This window comes from Dysidea avara, chromosome 3 (assembly GCF_963678975.1).
Source record: "Dysidea avara chromosome 3, odDysAvar1.4, whole genome shotgun sequence".
NCBI classification, from domain to species: domain Eukaryota; kingdom Metazoa; phylum Porifera; class Demospongiae; order Dictyoceratida; family Dysideidae; genus Dysidea; species Dysidea avara.
In genome coordinates, this window is record NC_089274.1 from 23,356,375 (window position 1) to 23,375,954 (window position 19,580).

Here is a 19,580-nt window from a genome sequence, read left to right on the forward strand (position 1 = left end):
TGAATTAGCAAATGACACTGTAATTTTGCATATGTGCAATTTGAGTAGCCTTCTTAGACCAGTTAGTGACAGTTAATACCATTGTTTAAGATGCATTTTTACAACCGTGCTGTGGTCAATGCATCAACACGCATTTGGACTATGTAATACACAATTTTTGTCTCAAGCTAAAGTATATAGCTCATGCACACAGTGCAGTTGACAAGTTTGTACATATTGAATGCCAAATATAATTCAATAAAATAGGAAAACTAACTACACGTTCAAGTGTATGGCATATCGTTAATGTACTATACTGGGACTACTTGATTTTCAACCCACACATAATTAGGTTTATACATCATTCCCGGCACCTTTAAAAGCTTCGACCAATGTAAAAGATTTATCTCTTTATGATAAGAATGCAAGGGTAGATTTCTCGGTTCATTTGCTGAACAACCCACCCTTGCATCTTTAAACTTAGTCTCGCCAGTCAGCCAGCCTGTATTTTTTGTTATTTGGTCGAAAAAAAAGACCAAATCGCAAAGCTTTTTTCCCAACCAAATGACAAAAAGAAATAAAATACAGGGTGGCTGGCAAGACTACTGTACTTTGAACTAGAGACAATACTAAATCTTTCACATTGCTGAAAACTTTAAAAGGTGTTGGGAAAGATGCACGGAATTTTAGACAGCTTTCTTGGGTGGCTACTATACACTTGCCACCAAATATACATTCTTGCTATTCCCTTGAAAGCAAGTTAGGTCGTGGAAAACAGTTTGTAACATATAGCTTATTAAGTGCCACAGAGCCACCACCACTTTAGAATAGATTGTCGTGATACAATGTTCACTAGTAAACTAGTTTGCATGGAGGATCATAAGCTCTGAAGTAACCACATGGACAATTCGGTCTGTTGACTACTTTGCATTCAAGTACCTACATTATAACCAGGTACATAGATTTGTTTGCTGAGAATATACTGTATGTTTCTGCATGCATCTTTCTGAATCTTGGGTTGCCTTGTAGACTTTCCATTCAAGTAACACTCTATTGTGTCATCTAAAATGTATTGTCATAACAGGGTGGACCTACTCCAAGGGGTTGTAATCAATTGCTACACTATCCATGACATGCAGTAGCTGAATTAATGTAATTTTAAAAACTCAAAAAATGCTTACAAACTAGATTCCCCAGGTTTCTAAATTATCAACGTAATTATGTCACATATAAACATAGTTGGAAGCATACCAAAGATGTAAACTGTTACAATATGCTGTCCTACCATGAGATTGGCAAGTTTAAGGGCAAACAGGTTGAAAATTAGACTTACTGTACACTTAATAAACAACTTAAGAGAAGCCAAAGAAAGTGTTGCTTTTCTTATTCCTATACTCTTAATGTGCAGTGTGGGGGATAGGGTAAATTTGAAAATGAAATTACAGTGAAGTTTGAACAATACAGAACATTAGGATGCCATTCTGGGGTTATCTTCCCCAGGATTATAATGACATTTTAGACTGTTCTTATTGTGTTTTTAATTAGCTACAGGCCTACAGTTTATTAAAGGAGATATTTACAATATATCTGTTAATGGTTGACTGCTCTATTAGAGTATTCAGATTTTTTTTGCAACTAGTGACCAATAATGGGGGCGTGGCACCCCTTATAAAAATGCAAAAAACTGGTGCTTCGTAATGATTTCCTCAAAAATTTGATGCTAAGCTACTCTACTAATATATTCAAGACTAGTTGTACTTGACTTTGCCCAGTATCAATTAAGTAAAGAATTATAACACCTGATAGAAACAAGAGTGGATACCTATATTGACGTTTTGGCCCTGTATGAAAATGACAACACAATTTCTACATTTTAATCATGTGGCACGACAAGGCTATACAAATACAATAGATCATTAGTTTGATGATATAATAGATTATTTTTGATTACACTGTAAATTATATTGATCATTGCAGAGCATGTATTTGATTAAGGTGATATCTAAACAAGTCCAGCAGCTTTAACCATTTCATAGAATTTTTCTTTATTCTCCAAGAGTTCTTTAGGACTACCAAACTCAACTACCCTTCCTGCCTCAAGAACAAGAATTCTGAAAACAACAATATCACAACAGATCAGTTAAGAGGATTCCCTACCTGTCATAATCCATGATGGTATTGAGGCGATGGGCTATGGTGATTACTGTACAATCAGCAAACTCTGTCCTGATTGTACGCTGGATTAGATCATCAGTTTCCATATCCACAGCAGCTGTGGCCTCATCCAGGACCAGTACCTTGGTCTTGCGTAGCAGGGCTCGACCCAGACACACTAACTGACGTTGTCCAACACTATTGTTATAAATATGAAGAAATCCTTCTATGTGCAGTACTCACCTCAAGTTCTCTCCTCCTTCAGCAATCTGATGACTTAACTGATCATCCAATGATGACACAAAGTCTTTCAAGTGTGCACTCTCAAGACATTTCCACACTTCATTATCTGTGTACTTGTCAAAAGGGTCCAAATTGGCCCGTAATGTGTCAGCAAATAGCACAGGGTCCTGTGGAATGATAGTGATGCGTGATCGAAGGTCTTGTAACCCAAATGTAGCAATGTTGTGATCGTCAATTATGATGGAGCCCCCAGCTGCCTCAATGATCCGGAACAGTCCCAATGTCATTGAAGACTTGCCAGCTCCTGTTCTGCCAACAATGCCAACCTACAAAATGTACATAGTTAGGAGGTAACAGTGTTAGTTGTAGTTTCATCATCTAATTGGTCACCTTTTCTCCACCTCTGATGTTACAGGTAACCTCCTTAAGCACCAGATCAAGTCCCTCTCTATACCTAGTGGAGTATCGTTCAAACTGGACCCTGCCTGTACTTGGCCAATTATGAGGTGGACGATGATCATAAACAATGGCTGGTGCCTATTCAACACATCACAAATAGTACATCACACAGCATACTAGCACAGTCAAACCTCATTAGCCACTTCAGCATATTCCTTAGTCCTCTCTACAGCTACTATGTTGGCCTCTAGTTCACTGGTCATTCGGACAATCCAATTCAATGATTGGGTTACCTACACACCAAATGTTAAAACTAGAGCCTATCGTGGATGGGTACCTTTAAGGCATAGGAAATGGAGAGACCAGCCATGCCAGGATCAAAACCACCACCACTAGAGTTACGCTCTATCACAGCAAATAATGCAGCAAATAAAATTATCAAGTTGCCTATCAATTCCAACCGAATGGCCAACCACCTAAACAAAGAAACAGTGTGTACTGTTATACTCTAGTACAGATACTGGTAGTATGGGTGTACTACCAACTTAAAATCAATTTAAATACCGAACTTTATCCACTATTACAGTGTTGTCGGCAATCTCTTGCCTAGTATCTTTTTAACAAAATGGTGTCTTCTACATAAGGTCTATGATTTAAAAATTTAATACACATTAGAGCAAAATACATGATACTGCTGTAGCACAAGTAGCAGATGAACAATGCACCTGTTGGAACAGATTCCAGGGTAGTACGCTGCTTGATTTTCATCCACTATGTGCTCACTCTCCATAATAAACCTCTCTTGATGTCGATATGCTCTAATACTAGACAAGCCAAGAAGAGTCTCTTGGAAGTGTGTATAGATTGGTGACCTGCGGATGGACTCCAGTCTTTTTAGCTGACGTGAAGTGGCCACATAAAACCGCTGCAACAAAAAACTTGCTGTAAGTACTATTTTATTAATTACATGTCAGTTACCTGAATTAATAAATAAAGAACTGATAAAGGTAGGATGACAACCATGAATAGTGGAGTTACATAGCTGACTATGACTATGGTGTCTATAACTTCAAAGAAAGTTAGAAGAAATTCTGATAAACAGCGTGGTATTGTCTCATCAATTGTGTAAATGTCTTTTGAGAATCTATTCAAAATTCTACCAGATGGTGTAGTATCAAAGAATGACATTGGTAGTCGTAGGATGTTCACCAATAGTCGATTGTGGATCAGTCTTGAAGCAAAGATGCCAGCCATTGCAAGACAGAATGAAGCACAAATTGCAAGGATGGTTTGAGCTACTCCAAATACAGCATATATTCCTAGATATTCGCCACTATAAAACAGAACAAAACCTTGATCAATCAGCAAAACTACATAGAGGCCAAACACACACAAAATAAAACTTCACATAACAAAAATGTTATTATATACCTCTCTACCCCCCAGAGAGTATGTGCACATGAACTATGTATAAAATCATTAACAGAGTGACACACTAACGTGGAATGGGTCATGTTTCCAGGTCCATTGTCTTCATCAGTGCTCCATTTAGCCAGCCAAATGTTGGATCCCACTGAAGCACCATTATAGCCAATATTGAAGATTAGTGTAAGGAATCCCATTAATAAAGTACATGACTTGATATACTCCCATATCACTGATAGTTTAACCTGTAGAGCAGTAAACTATTGAGTAAGAAGAGGACCAGATCTACACTCATACATTTCCACTCTCAGCCTTTTCTTCTTGAACAAGTTGGGAAGTCTTCTTGTCATCTTCCTCCAAAGACTTTGGCTGATCAGACTGAATGTTCAGTTTTGCATTATCGACTGTCAAGGGTTCCCCTTCAAGTCTATAATGTTAAATCATATAGATATCCACCATTAGATCAGTTTCTCTTACAAATTTTCTGCTGATACTTGTGCTTCTAGTAAATCCTCGATGCTTCCTGTGTACGCTTGTGCTTCTGTACAACACGAGGGAAATTTTTAGTCATAACACTCAGACATAACTTAAGTAGAATACCTGTTTCATCCTCTTCCACTTCCATTGAGGCATAGGTACGCACAAACTCAGCAAAAGCTCCATTGTTGTCAATCAGTTCAGCATAGGCACCCATCTCACTGATCCTACCATTCTCTATGGTAACAATTACATCACATTGTGGTAGGTATGACAACCCATGAGTGACAAATATTCTCGTCTGAAATACGGAGATTAAATGGTATATTAATTCTTGACAATTTGATGTATCTTACCTTTCCCTTCAGCAGACCCTGTGGTCCAATCACTTGGTCAAAGATGTGTTTTCCAACATGAGAGTCAACAGCTGATAAAGGATCATCAAAATAGTAAACATCAGCTTCTTGATAAACTGCTCTGGCCATGCTCACTCTCTGCTTTTGACCTCCACTAAGATTAATACCCTGTAATGGAAACTGTCCTTATAAGTGTGTGTGTGTGTGTGTGTGTGTGTGTGTGTGTGTGTGTGTGTGTGTGTGTGTGTGTGTGTGTGTGTGTGTGTGTGTGTGTGTGTGTGTTTGTGTGTGAGGCTATAGTATTCAAGTGGCCAGAGCATTGGCAGTGATCTAGTAATGAAATGGTCTCAGTTAATGCACTGTTCCTTGAGTAAGGATTTCACCCACATTGCCCCACTATTTTAATGGAGACCTAGGACTAGCAAATGGCAACTGTCTATGATTATCACCTGTGACACACTCCTTATGAGCACTAGTCCTAGAATAAAACACTAGATCACAATACTTACAATACAATTTACATCACTGCTACTACTTGTTCAGGGCATTGATATCACGAGTCAACATGAACCACACAATGTAGATGACAGCTGAAAGTGTGAGTGCGTGCATGTTTGCAGTGCAACCTTTTCTCCAATTTCTGCCAGATCTCTTCCTGGTAAGATCTCCAGGTCAGGTCCAAGAGCACAACAATCAATGATTGAGTCATACAGTACTGTATTGTGTGGCTTCCCAAACAAAATATTATCCTGTACTGTTGCATTCTGTATCCATGCTTGTTGTGGGACATAAGCCACATGTCCCTAATAATAAGTATGTTATAAACAAGCAGTAACTTGCTAGACCTACCTTGACTATGACATGGCCTTCAATCTTCTCCATTTCTCCAAGGAGAGCTGATATAAGTGATGACTTTCCAGCTCCCACTTGACCCACTACTGCCACTAACTGACCAGGTTTGATGTTCAGATTGATACTGTGAATAAGAACAGTAACAAAGTGACCTACTAACACTTACGACATTCACATACACACACACACACAGAGCATTACACACACTTTTCTAAAATAGTGCTTCCAGTTTTATCCCATGCAAAACATCCATCTTGTATGACTACAACATCCTCATTACCTATAGCAACACATCAGTGACATCATCATACACAGTCACCCAGGCGGCTTAGCCAGAGTTTGTGATTCCAGGAAATGAAATTATAGCTAAGCAATAATTATTAGGAGAGAATGTGTACTTTGGTGTGCTAAGCACTCTTAACAAGAAGCAAGCCTAGGGTGATCTGAAAATTTTTGAAATGTTGGTCTCTACAAAATTGAATCTGAGAATAGCACCAGTAAAAATTGACTGTTATATTAAGGGTGACTGCTTTATTAGGGTATCCTGATTTTGCTAGCAGTTAACATTATTGATGGGCCCAGTGTGATAGGCCAGGTTTTGGCTATGCCCCTACAGTAACCATACCAACAGTTGTTTCCTCAATGTTGTGCACATTATCAGGATCAAGTTCATCATTCTGTAAGAAGGTGGTCAATCTCTTCAGTGACACACTGGCCTGTACAATACTGGAGATCAGATACGGCAGCATTGAGATTGGGAATTGCAGAATATTGAACAGCGACAGTGCAACAAAAGCTCTTTCAGCTGTCAGACTTTCATCACTAGTAAGCACAAAAGTTCCAAAAGTTGCTAACGATACCTTTAGAGAAAAAAAAGCATAGAGTATTTATATTCTGTACAGCAAATTAAGATGATTACCATGAATGGTGCACATGTCCAACTAAATGATTCTCCAATGTTTAAATATGCAGTTTGTTTTAAGATTGACAACTCTTTGTTTCGTATGTTCCCTACATCCTTCTGAAAGTGGTCCTCCCATGCATACAATTTGATCACTTTAATACCATTCAGTATTTCATTCATTATACGAATACGACAATCTTTCTGTGCCATCTGCTTGATCTAAGTGATAAACAAACATAACTTGTGAATTCACACTGTGTGACACAACTTTTATTAGTGTGTGTGTGCGTGTGTGTGCGCGCGCGCGTGTGTGTGTGTGTGTGTGTGTGTGCGCGCGCGTGTGTGTGTGTGTGTGTGCGCGCGCGTGTGTGTGTGTGTGTGTGTGTGTGTGTGTCTACCCAGTGACCTGGTGAATGTTAACTGTCACATAATGGGAAAGTCCGGGTGGGAATTCAAGTGCCCATGCTTTCACTAGTGAGTCACATGATACATTATTCTGTGGACTGTTTGTGCTGCTGCTGCTTCTGCTGCCGCTGCCCCAGGAACATTTATCTATATTGGCTCTAATAACTGAACAGTGCACAAGTTTCCCAGTGTTTTACTGGGTAGGTGTGACTGTCTAACAGTGACACAGTATCACGTGTATTATTCTGGCCATGGTTTCTTACCTGTAATCTTCTACTAATAGATGCTATAACAGCATTGAATGGTATCATCAATATCATCACTGCCACACCAGCAAACACAGATGGTCCCATTGTGATGTAGAGGAAGATGATAGCCAGTATGATCTGAAATGGAGCTGACCAGATGAGGTGAAGGTAGGACATCAGGTCCATGAAACGTTGAGCATCAATGGACATCAAGTTGACTATCTCTCCAACTGTACTCTGCTGTCGGGCACTGCTGCTAAGTCGGAGAGACTAAACAATGAACATGTGTAATATGGTGTGTGTTAATGGTAGCACATGCGTACAACAGCAGTCACTGACACAACACATATCATATTAGTATAGGATTTTAGTAGTCATGGACACAAATGTTGTGAAGGTTTCATGCTGTAGTACTGGATGTTCCACAGTACGCAAGCAATTTAAAAGTAGATGAAGTTCTTTGTTGCACACAACAATGTATAGAACAAACAAACAACTCAATTCTAGGGCTTTCTAATCACAGATTATAAATGAAGGATTTCTATATACCTCTATGTGTATCTATAAGCACCTAGTGGAGAAAGAAGTTTCACTATGCAAGAACCTTCGCAAATAAATAGGCTTTGTAAACAGTTTTAGAGATCAAGAACAATAACTGCCAAGGACCAAGACATTCATAAAACATTTCATCACATGTGGATTAGATGCTAAAGTGGTGGGTCTTAAAACTTCATGGTATACAATTTGCTGCAATCTTATAAATCACAAACAAACATGACTACTACACGCAGAAACAAATCATATGCAAAGTATATAACAATCTTTACATTATGTGATCACCTTGTTATAAACAAGAGAAATGACAGCGGTCTTCAAGTGCATACCGAGCAAAAAGGAACGATGGAAATAGTGCTGCAACACCAGTGACTGCATTATGGCAGTTGCAAACAACAAGAAGGCGTAGAAGTATCCCTTCCATGTCGGTTCATCAGAATCCTTAGTATACTCTATCAGTAACCTGAGACAAGCAGACAATGTGTTACACACTTATAACTCCACATATAATCAATTTAATGAGATCTGTCTTAATCTGGTCACTGTACACTAAGGTCCTAGTTTTAAAATTCTCTATACTATTTAGTTGTTTGTTAGTAGGCCAGAGACATTGAACATTCACTTTGTGGTGGTTGGATTAAACATACTTCAAAACAAATTCTTACTTTAGTACTTGTGGCCCGACAAAATTCAGCAAATCTGTGATCATCTTGAGAAATCCAGCTGCCAAAAACGACAGTCCATATGTCTGACACATTGCCAGTAACAGTGACGGCTTTGAAGTGGTTTGTTTTCCTGTAGCAGGTGGTGTTTCAAACTCAAAATTATTATCATCTATTAAAGCATGAGTAGGAGATAGTACAAAAGACTCAGAATCATCTTCAGGAAATTGTGTGTAGTTAGAATGATAACTAGTTCTATTAATAGACATTACATTTATATTTGTCATTATTACATCATCAGTTGTTGACCTTGTTTTGTTCATTTGTTTCTGCCAATTCTCTGCCAATTTTGGAGCCAACGTTTGTGACCTATCATTAGGATTGAGTGACCACAAGTCTGAGTTCTGGAGGGCTCTACGCCATCCAGTAATGATCATCCTGGGAGAAATAGATACCACTTAATAGGATTTATACAATGTACATCCAAGCATACTCTTGTTAGGGTTCATGCTCCCACAGAAACATTTTCAAAATTTATCCTCCTTAAATTGAATGTGGTCATTTTAACTGAAAATTACCAGTGTAAGTAACAACCTTATTGTAAACTTCAATACTAAAAAAACTTGGATATATACCAAACACATAAAGTAACTAATAAACAGACACTCATCAGAAAATTAAAGGAAAAAAAAACAAAAAACAATTTCTATATTTGTTGTGAACACTCGACCATTTAATAGGAGTACTATATGACTGTTCTATTAGAGTGAGGGCTTCAGCCCTTTCCTGAAGCTCTTTCACATTCTTTCAGTATAACAATCTCAGGTCCATACCCACCATACAATCACAACACAGTTTCCATACCCATTCAACCACCACCAGGTCAAGTACGACAAGAAACTTGATGACAACTCTGGACTAGGATTCTGTGAGAATTGTAAATATTTGCAATACCATTACAGGATATTCCCTTACACTGTCTTCTCCAATGAGCTGATATTTTGATCGTTTGTCAGAAACAGTGCTCAGTACAATCTGAACCAGAAAGACAGCAAAGTTGATGATAAAGGTGACAAAACGAAACACATCTTCCACTTCACTCTGTTGTAAAAAAAGAAAAAAAAGGCAACTTGAAATAAAATAACTATTCCACACTTTAGTAAGGAAAAGAAGTACAAAATCCTGGAACAATAGTTGAAAACTGTACCTGATCTCGGCTTACTAAGATGAGACTACGCAGTTTAATACTAGCATACACAACTAGTGCTCCCCAGAAACAGAACTGGATTCCAGAAGATGGGATACCTTGACGTATCTCACTTGTTATCACTGCTATCATTAGTGCCTACAGGGTGTGATAACACAATGTAAATCAGGCATACACCACACACACACACACACACACACACACACACACACACACACACACACACACACACACACACACACACACACACACACACACACACACACACACAGATGCACACAACACACACACAGATGCACACAACACACACACAGATGCACACAACACACACTTACTGCAGAAATCAACAGGACTATGGGAGATATTAACTGGTAATTGGGTACATTATCATTGTCCTTAAGCCAGTCCATCACAGTCTTCACCAGATCACACAATGATGTCACCATCACCACACAACATAACACCTATAACAAAAAACATGCGATAGTATGCAAACACTTAACATCCATTGCTAGTCAACTACTTCTGCAGGCTGTGAATTGCTGGACCAGCTTTACCTAAAAAATTAGCAAACCTTTTTAACAGGTCCTACGTGACCTAAAATATGTGATCCCATTAATGAGGCGACCTTAGGCCTACTATTGAAAATTTCATTGATGTGGCCACAAAGGAAAGTGGCCACAGGTTTTCTGTAATTAGCTATGTATCAGCTATATCACAATAGACTATAAAAGCACTAAGCATAACGTACGAAAAATTAGTACAGTTTCAATACTTAAATTGGACACTGAGCAATGCAGATCTTGGATGAAAGATTGAGATACTCTAATAGAACAGTCACATGCAGCAAATTATTGTGGCAAACAGATGATTATGTAAAGTAGTGTTAAAACTTTTCTTAATCATCACACATACTAATTACTCATGTAATGGTTGCTTACTAAGGGAATGTTGTATTAGTTTTATTGGATTGGTCCTGCAGTATGTGGCCACTGGCCTTACAAACAAGGATCATATTAACATACATTAAAAATAAAATGGAATATACACCTGGACTCATTAGACCTTGTCACTACAACGAGGTGGCGTGATTTTGCCATGCCATGGCACATCTATGAGAACTGTATTTATAACATGTACATGTTTCTTTCTATACTATGCTGTTAAGCAAGAGTTCATATGCATGTACTGCAAGACACACTACACACAGGACAAATGATGCAGAAATTCTCAATTGCCAAGGACAGTACTTACTTGTACTTTAACTGTATTCTACTGTACTCTTTACAGAACTGTACCCAAGGACTTAACAAGCAAGCAACTTTAGTCACCTCATAGTTGCTGGCAGGCTAACAACCTCCATAGTGACATATAGAAAATATCCACAGATAACATTACTACATTATCGTCTTTCACTCCTCTGCAATCCACTTCAGTAAAACACATCCAAGGAATATATATACGTGTAATATTTCACATATTCCATAAATCATTTCCTCAAGTAGAGCGAAGCCTCAATAATAGGACAACATCAAAGCATCAAGGTCAACCGGGTCTGACCCAGATTGGATCATGGATCACATGTGAAATGAATTGATTTTGATGATGGTGACGTGTCATAGTCTAGTCCTGCTGCAGCCCAGCTTTCTTTCACAAGCCACACTCACTTATCAGGATTAGTGTTTGTAGGCTGTAGTCACGCTCATGTATGTATCAGTTGTATTGCAGTCAGTAGGTATGCTTGAATCCATATTTATGACTGGATCTGTGAAAACCCGACACAATCGCACAAGCATAAATGTACAGTATAAAGAATACAATGGGTGAAAAACTTGTGTATTATTGAAAAAATTCCGTAAATTTTTTGAACGCCTTTATCTTAGTGAAGGAAAATAAACCTGGATATCATCTTATTCGCCTACTCAAGAGTTGGAAAATTTTTTGTTTCGTTGCAGTAGACCCAAGGATATGCAAATTATGAGTGTTTGTTTACAGCATGTCAAAGCAATCATGTGTGATCAATTTTTCTTCATGAATGTTTCCTTTGTATGCAGTAAAGAAAGGTGATAAAAAGTACCCAGTAAGTGATTCCCCTATTCATGGCAAACACAATGGTCAAAATTTCAGCTCAGTATGTCAATCCGTTCGTAAGTTACAATAGTTTTAGTAAGTGCCTGTAATTTATTTTTCCTATACTTGCTGTGCAAATCGACTTTTCTGTTGTTGCTACTTTGTAGGGCTGTAACTCCGAAAGTTATTGGCCTATGAGGCTGAAACTTTGCTAGATGGTACACTTGGCTAAGTAGATTATAAATATTTAATAAACAGGAATTTCAAAAAATGCACGATTGTGTCCAGTTTTCGCAGATCCGGTCACATTTTGCTGCCTATGTGCCATACATACCCCGTACCTTGAACAGTAACTGTAGTTACACAACTTACCATCTTGGTCACACTCAGCCAGCTGTATGACAATGGAGGACGTCTTGCAAGAAACACAAACCTCAAAGCAGCTAATAACCAGAAGATGACACAGATGGAGTAGAGGACTGCTGTGTCCTGAAAACACTGTGACAAGTCCACCTCATCATGCCATGTATCATTGACTCCTATGTAGTCAGGTCTATGGTGTGGCTATGAAATATCATAAAACATCAGTTCTATGTTGAGCATCCCGGTGAAAATTTATTATATGATAATGTTTCTAGTATACAATTCATGAAAGTTTATAGTCTATACAAATGTTTCAGATTTACAGTAGGTGGGAATCACTACAAACAAGAGTTCATATAAACTCTTGCTACAAAAGGGGGTGTCACTCCATAACCACTGTACTATGATCTGTGACCATGGTAAAAATTGATGGTCAACAGACAGGCAACTTCAAGTAGGGGCAACAAGTCAAGCTCTTTTTCTGGAGTGGTCAAAATCTGTAACAGTGTACTAACATACTGAAATAAATGGAAATCAAGGTACAATCATCAAAATCAATATTGACCATACATGGATGATGATTTGATGATTTATTATTTATACTGACAACAATCGGCACAGTGCCGTTCCTCCTTGATACAAAAATCCAAAAACAACAACTAAGCATACAAGAATATACAAGATAAACACAAAGCAAGACAATAGCATACATTACACCACCCACACATACAAGTACACAAATAACACTGAATAATGTGATCATGATCATAGATCATAATGCCGCAGTGGAACCTCATATTTTAACCTTATAAGCATTTGTTTCTTGAGATACACATACCATATACCTTTTGTGTACAAAATACCCACTTGTGGTAAGCCAAACTGAGGCAGAAAAAAAAAAAAACCTCAATAAAACCGATGCACTAGGCGGGGTTCAACAAGCAATTGTAGCTATGGACGCATAATTAAAATTCGTGAAACTCCATTGAAAATTGTTGTTACATACAGAAATACAAGGTGTGTATTTCTGAAGATGATCTGGGCCCGACTCGAGGCTTAATTAACACAGCTTTTCTGGCAAGGGGATATTTACCTGTAGCATGCGCGGACATTAAATACTCTGATTATAATACTTACCCAGAAAATATCATAACTCAGACACAATCCACTGGAAAGTTCTTGTTCAATTGCCATCACTATAACTGATCACGACACTGCCACTGCACTGATTAGCGAGGACTGGCAATGTAGTGATTTCAGATCACGTGACTTCACTCACATGATATTGAGGCGTAAACCTTTGTCTGATGGGATGTGTATGGACAGAAATGATTTCTGAGTGAGTGAAATTTTCTGTAGAGCTACATGTACTCGTGCTGCACTGGTAGCAGACCCCTCATCTGCGGATAGGGCTTAAATTATAAGCGCGGGCGCTTATATCTGTTGATTGCTGCAACCTTACAACACATAGCTAATTATAACTGACACGACATAGCTAGCTAGCTACAGAACTCATGCGTTGCCGGTAATAGTCAATGCCAGCTTAGTGGCTCAGTATATATTCCCATGTGGTATCAGTTACAAAATAATTGACATTTAGCTAGCTATAGCTATTACAAATCAGTGTTCAATGCCAATGTAATATTTTTAGTGCAACTGACTAATATTTTTAACATTCATTTGAGATAGGAGTGCTTCCATTGGATTGGAGGTCTGCTCATGTATAAGAATGGATCTCATGATCGGCAGAGCCATGCATTCAGTGTCCCGAGCGTCAGCCAGTGACTCGTTTGCATGATATGATGTCTTTGAATCTGTGATCAAAGATTCATGCTCAACTGACCACCTCATGCAGGGGCGGATCTAGGATTTATAAAAAGGGGGGGGGGGGGGGGCTAACTCAAGGTACTAATCTCTTGGGTAGAGGTAGCGAAGCACACTTCCCAGCATGCGAAGCATGCTGGAACTAGGCAGTGGCGGATCCAGGATGGGGCATTTGGGGCAAATGCCCCCCCCCCCCCCCCCCCCCCCCCCCCCCTTCAAGAAATTGCATACAAGATCGATATACTCTAATAGAGCAGTCAATTACTCTAATAAAGCAGTCACAATGTTCATGAGGCAGTGTAGCTTACCTATGAAGCTACAAATAGGATTTTATTTTACATAACAGACGTGATATAGTAGATAGTAGGTAAGGATAACTAGCTATTATTGTTGTGACCTTTTTTTTTTTTTTTTTTTTTTTTTTTTTTTTTTTTTTCGGTCTTCAACTGGTTTTCAGCAAGTTTTTTTGGTCTTCAACTGTTTTTCAGAAAGGTGCCCCTCCTCTTTCGAAACTCTGGATCCGCCCCTGCTAGGGGGGTCTGGGGGCATGCCCCCCCAGGAAAATTTTGAAAAATAGATGCTAAAACACTGCAATTTGGAGACATTTCCACATAAAATTCATAATATTTTCTGCCTGTAGATATTTTATATACTGCCTTTAGATTATAGGTATGGCTCTCTGAAGCATTTTGCTAATGGAAAAGTTTGGGTAGGTACAGACAACCAAGTACATGATGCACCCCTCTCACAATTGCACAACACTGAAATAGGTGCATGTTAGAATAATAATGTTGAAAGTGGAAAATTTTGAAATTTGAACAATACAAGATTGAATCTGAGAGCATTTTCAATGGAAATTGTGAACCTGAATTAAGTATTGTCATACACAAGTAGATGAATGAAGCCCTTTAAACAGACCAATTCATTTCATTGCATGTATAGGTGCAGGCAGATTTGGAAAAATTCCATAACAGAACCAACTACATGTTTCCAGTGAATGTTCTATTAGAGTAGTTAGCTGACTGCTCTATTAGAGTATCTCGATCTTGTAAACCTCCATTGCTGATCCGGGTCCTTGTTGCATAAATTTTAGCATAAATCCACTGATAATACCTTGGAAAGACGTTTATAAGGTGGTTTTATGAGTATTTGTATTATTAGTGATCATATAATTATGCTAAGACAAAATTTCATTATAATACTCAGCATATTGATCAAGTAAAGCCTAAATATGAAGGGGGGGGGCTTCAGCCCCCAAAGCCCCCCCCCCCCCCCCCCCCCTGGATCCGCCCCTGTCATGACCAACAAGTTAATAACTGAAGCAGGGGCGGTGGAGCAGGCCAAAGAGTGAGGCCAGAGACCAAAAAAAAACAAAAAACAAAAGGTCACAGTCTGCTGACAATAGCTGTTCTCCACCAATTATATATAACTACACATACGTAGCTAAGTAGCTTGCTACACTGCTTCTCTGAATACTGTGACTTCTCTATTAGAGTATCCAGATCCTAACTGTTCTATTAGAGTATTTCGATCTTTGCTTGCCAACAGTGTCCCCGGCATAAAAGTGGGGGGTGGGATGCCTCCCCTGTCTCCACCGCCTATGAACTGAAGTATAACACACGTTTGTGCCATGTAGACCATGTAAAACACAACTCAAGTGTTTCTTATAAGTTGACTAGCGTTCTTTAGAGTGCATGCATGGTGATAGTATGGGTGTCATATATAATACTTCTGCAAAGCATTTGATTCCATCCCACATGTAAGATTGTTAAATGAATTGTACTTAGGTATACATAACTAAAGCACACATCCTCAAGAAATTGGGTCATCTCCTCCTTCTGCCAGAGCATTTAAAGAGACACCAGCTAGTAGGATCAGCAACCACAAAAATTGATTGGCAGCTATATATCTGTAAAGAATGTGGACCTAGACAGTGCAGCTTTGCCAGACCAGTCAAAGGCTGACACCATCCACTTCTCTGTTATGTGAACCAAAGTGGCTCTGTACGTGGCCAGCTTGTGCTGAAGGTATCCAATAATAAAAGATCATGCCAGTGCATTCATTAATTTTGTCTTTGTCTTCTGAATACAGACTGTTTGCACCAGTACTTCTTGCCTTGTGAAAACCCTACACAGTAGTTGACATAAAACAACTCTATACATCCTTGAAGGATTACCTTTCATTGATTGGATATGGCTGGAAGTAGTAAATGGGATGCATGGTGGAGTAGGTCAAAACGTTAGGGGGCCAACTTTGAATTTTGAAATATGCAACAAGCATGTTTATTATTCTGGGGACACGTCTCAGGAAAAAAATATCAGATTTTAGAGCCTTTGAGATATATTTTAAGTTATTTTCACTGTATTGTTAAATAGCTACTTACAGATTTAAGAGATATAATACTCTTGATCAAGCACTGACCATAGCCTTCCATTGTCATATGTCTACATGCACCTGACCTAAGGATAGCAGGAAGAAGTGGAGGAAAATGAACATGATTTCAGCGGAATGATGAAGAGGATTTCATCTGACTCAGAAATTGATTCTCTTAAATGAGATGTTATAACAATGTAATAGTGATTTGATTACACATGCATGTACATAGTATAGCCATGATAATAAAAATATTATATTGTTGGCACCAGACTATTATACGTATATGCTTTTAAGTTTCCCTATATTAAATGCTATGCTGTAGCACTTAAAAATGCTCATAATTATGCTCAAACCTTTTTACTAACACAATTAATTTGCTCTTTCTGGTCGCATTTTTTAAAAAGCTAGCCATTGAGAAAATTATTCATTTGCTGTGGAAAAGTAATATCTTTATCCTCTCTAATGTCAAATATAGTGGAGTTGACTCACAAAGCCATCTAGGCATGGTGCCTAGTTATGTACTTGGCTATGTACATACTTGAAATTTAAGGCTATATATAGCACCAAGAGTATACCACATTATATACTCTTGATAGCACCAAACTGGTGTCAGAATCAGATTTCTTGTGGTTGACTTGCTCAAGAAATTGTCCTTGTTCAAGATAGTACCATTGTAAAGTTAATTTGCCAGTGGCTACAGGGACCTGGCAGCTAGATGTGTAAGAAAACATAGAACTCAATTCCGCTACAAAACATGTTAGCCAAAGGATGGCCACTGAATTCAGCCTATTGCACTGTTACTTGGCATGGTATAATTGTAAGGTGCTATATACCAAGGGTTTATATAACACCCCATAATAATAATAACAACACTTGATGCCTTGTCATTCCAATAGACATAATGATAACACAATTCCTAATAACCATGTGTCACAATGATGTATATGATTAAGGTGATATCTAAACAAGTCCAGCAGCTTTAACCATCTCATAGAATTTTTCTTTATTCTCTAAGAGTTCTTTTGGACTACCAAACTCAACTACCCTTCCTGCCTCAAGAACAAGAATTCTGAAAACAACACTATCACATCAGATCAGTTAAGAGGATTCCCTACCTGTCATAATCCATGATGGTATTGAGGCGATGGGCTATGGTGATTACTGTACAATCTGCAAACTCTGTCCTGATTGTACGTTGGATTAGATCATCAGTTTCCATATCCACAGCAGCTGTGGTCTCATCCAGGACCAGTACCTTGGTCTTGCGTAGCAGGGCTCGACCCAGACACACTAACTGACGTTGTCCAACACTATCATGACAAGAAACCTCTGTTTAGGTGCAGCAATACCAATTCTCACCTCAAGTTCTCTCCACCCTCAGCAATCTGATGACTTAACTGATCATCCAATGACAATACGCATTCTTTCAAGTGTGCACTCTCAAGACATTTCCACACTTCATTATCTGTATACTTGTCAAAAGGGTCCAAATTGGCCCGTAATGTGTCAGCAAATAACACAGGGTCTTGTGGAATGATAGTGATGCGTGACCGAAGGTCTTGTAACCCAAATGTAGCAATGCTGTGATCATCAATTATGATGGAGCCCCCAGCTGCCTCAATGATCCGGAACAGTCCCAATGTCATTGAAGACTTGCCAGCTCCTGTTCTGCCAACAATGCCAACCTACAAAATGTACATAGTTAGGAGGTAACAGTGTTAGTTGTAGTTTCATCATCTAACTAGTCACCTTTTCTCCACCTCTGATGTTACAGGTCACCTCCTTAAGCACCAGATCAAGTCCCTCTCTATACCTAGTGGAATATCGTTCAAACTGAACCCTGCCTGTACTTGGCCAATTATGAGGTGGACGATGATCATAAACAATGGCTGGTGCCTATTGAACACATCACAAATAGTACACCACAACACACACATACTCGCACTCTATTGCACTACAAACCTCATTAGTCACTTCAGCATATTCTTTAGTCCTCTCTACAGCTACTATATTGGCCTCTAGTTCACTGGTCATTCTGACAATCCAACTCAGTGACTGAGTCACCTATACAACAAAATATTACAGCTAGCCTGACTTGAAATGCTTACCTGTAAGGCATAGGAAATTGAGAGACCAACCAAACCAGGATCAATACCATCACCACTAGAGTTACGCTCTATCACAGCAAACAATGCAGCAAATAAAATTATCAAGTTGCCAATTAACTCTAATTGAATGGATAACCATCTACAGAATGAAACAGTTTACATTGTAAAGAGCTATAAGCTCACAATCCTATATGCACACACAGACACACGTTGTAAAAAATGTTTCTATTGTTAGTTGGCAGTATTGATCATCCAGCCACCTGTAAAACATTTTGTAAATGAATTGTTTTTATTTTAGAGATACAGTAAAATAGATGATGGTTCAGTTTTCAGCACAAGTAGCAGATGAACAGTGTACCTGTTGGAACAGATTCCAGGGTAGTACGCTGCTTGATTTTCATCTACTCTGTGCTCACTCTCCATAATAAACCTCTCTTGATGTCGATATGCTCTAATACTAGACAAGCCAAGAAGAGTCTCTTGGAAGTGTGTGTAGATTGGTGACCTGCGGATGGACTCCAGTCTTTTTAGCTGACGTGAAGTGGCCACATAAAACCGCTGCAACAAAAAACAAACTGTAAGTTACTACTTCATTAATTACATGTCTGTTACCTGAATTAACAAATAAAGAACTGATAGAGGTAGGATTACAACCATGAATAGTGGAGTGGCATAGCTGACTACAACTAAAATATTTATAACAGCAAAGAAAGTAAAAAGAAACGATATGAGGGACTTGGGAATCATTTCATCAATTGTGTAAATGTCTTTTGAGAATCTATTCAGAATTCTTCCAGATGGTGTAGTATCAAAGAATGACATTGGTAGTCGTAGGATGTTCACCAATAGTCGATTGTGGATCAGTCTTGAAGCAAAGATGCCAGCCATTGCAAGACAGAATGATGAACATATTGCAAGGACACTTTGAGCTGCTCCAAACACAGCATATATCCCCAGATATTCACCACTATAA

General features: G+C 38.6%; 2 protein-coding genes across 4 annotated transcripts in view; both read right to left on the reverse strand.

Annotated features, from left to right (window-relative positions):
• Positions 1 to 1,806: 1,806 nt before the first annotated feature.
• Positions 1,807 to 13,575, reverse strand: LOC136250344 (multidrug resistance-associated protein 1-like). Its single transcript, XM_066042536.1, has 28 exons — positions 13,437 to 13,575; positions 12,309 to 12,500; positions 10,202 to 10,330; positions 9,867 to 10,004; positions 9,635 to 9,760; positions 9,524 to 9,585; positions 8,969 to 9,097; positions 8,663 to 8,914; positions 8,283 to 8,460; positions 7,458 to 7,712; positions 6,805 to 7,008; positions 6,511 to 6,745; positions 6,093 to 6,165; positions 5,883 to 6,009; positions 5,660 to 5,836; positions 5,034 to 5,201; positions 4,801 to 4,978; positions 4,678 to 4,741; positions 4,498 to 4,627; positions 4,276 to 4,445; positions 3,754 to 4,108; positions 3,501 to 3,700; positions 3,113 to 3,251; positions 2,967 to 3,068; positions 2,767 to 2,913; positions 2,377 to 2,702; positions 2,137 to 2,331; positions 1,807 to 2,090 (listed from the first exon to the last, which is right to left on the reverse strand). The coding sequence occupies exons 1-28, from the start codon at positions 13,491 to 13,493 to the stop codon at positions 1,982 to 1,984; spliced, it is 4,617 nt and encodes a 1,538-aa protein (XP_065898608.1). The 5' UTR covers positions 13,494 to 13,575; the 3' UTR covers positions 1,807 to 1,981.
• Positions 13,576 to 17,363: 3,788 nt separating this feature from the next.
• LOC136250342 (multidrug resistance-associated protein 1-like) overlaps positions 17,364 to 19,580 on the reverse strand; it is a 44,863-nt gene continuing 42,646 nt past the window's right edge. For all 3 annotated transcript variants that reach the window (XM_066042533.1, XM_066042532.1, XM_066042534.1), the window contains 8 exons: positions 19,220 to 19,574; positions 18,966 to 19,165; positions 18,608 to 18,746; positions 18,462 to 18,563; positions 18,249 to 18,395; positions 17,859 to 18,184; positions 17,615 to 17,809; positions 17,364 to 17,568 (listed from right to left, as the gene is read on the reverse strand). In XM_066042533.1, the coding sequence (XP_065898605.1) occupies positions 17,460 to 17,568; positions 17,615 to 17,809; positions 17,859 to 18,184; positions 18,249 to 18,395; positions 18,462 to 18,563; positions 18,608 to 18,746; positions 18,966 to 19,165; positions 19,220 to 19,574 (1,573 nt within the window). In that variant the 3' untranslated portion in view covers positions 17,364 to 17,459. The remainder of the gene's footprint in view (positions 17,569 to 17,614; positions 17,810 to 17,858; positions 18,185 to 18,248; positions 18,396 to 18,461; positions 18,564 to 18,607; positions 18,747 to 18,965; positions 19,166 to 19,219; positions 19,575 to 19,580) is intronic.

Bases quoted from the DNA above. Each gene is read 5' to 3' on its own strand.
- LOC136250344 (XM_066042536.1), bottom strand. From the start codon at position 13,493: ATGGCAATTGAACAAGAACTTTCCAGTGGATTGTGTCTGAGTTATGAT. The intron at 10,005-10,201 runs GTAAGTGTGTGT...CACACCCTGTAG, and splicing joins TAGTCCTGTTGATTTCTGCA to GCACTAATGATAGCAGTGAT. The intron at 6,010-6,092 runs GTGTGTGTAATG...TCTTATTCACAG, and splicing joins GGAAGCACTATTTTAGAAAA to TATCAATCTGAACATCAAAC.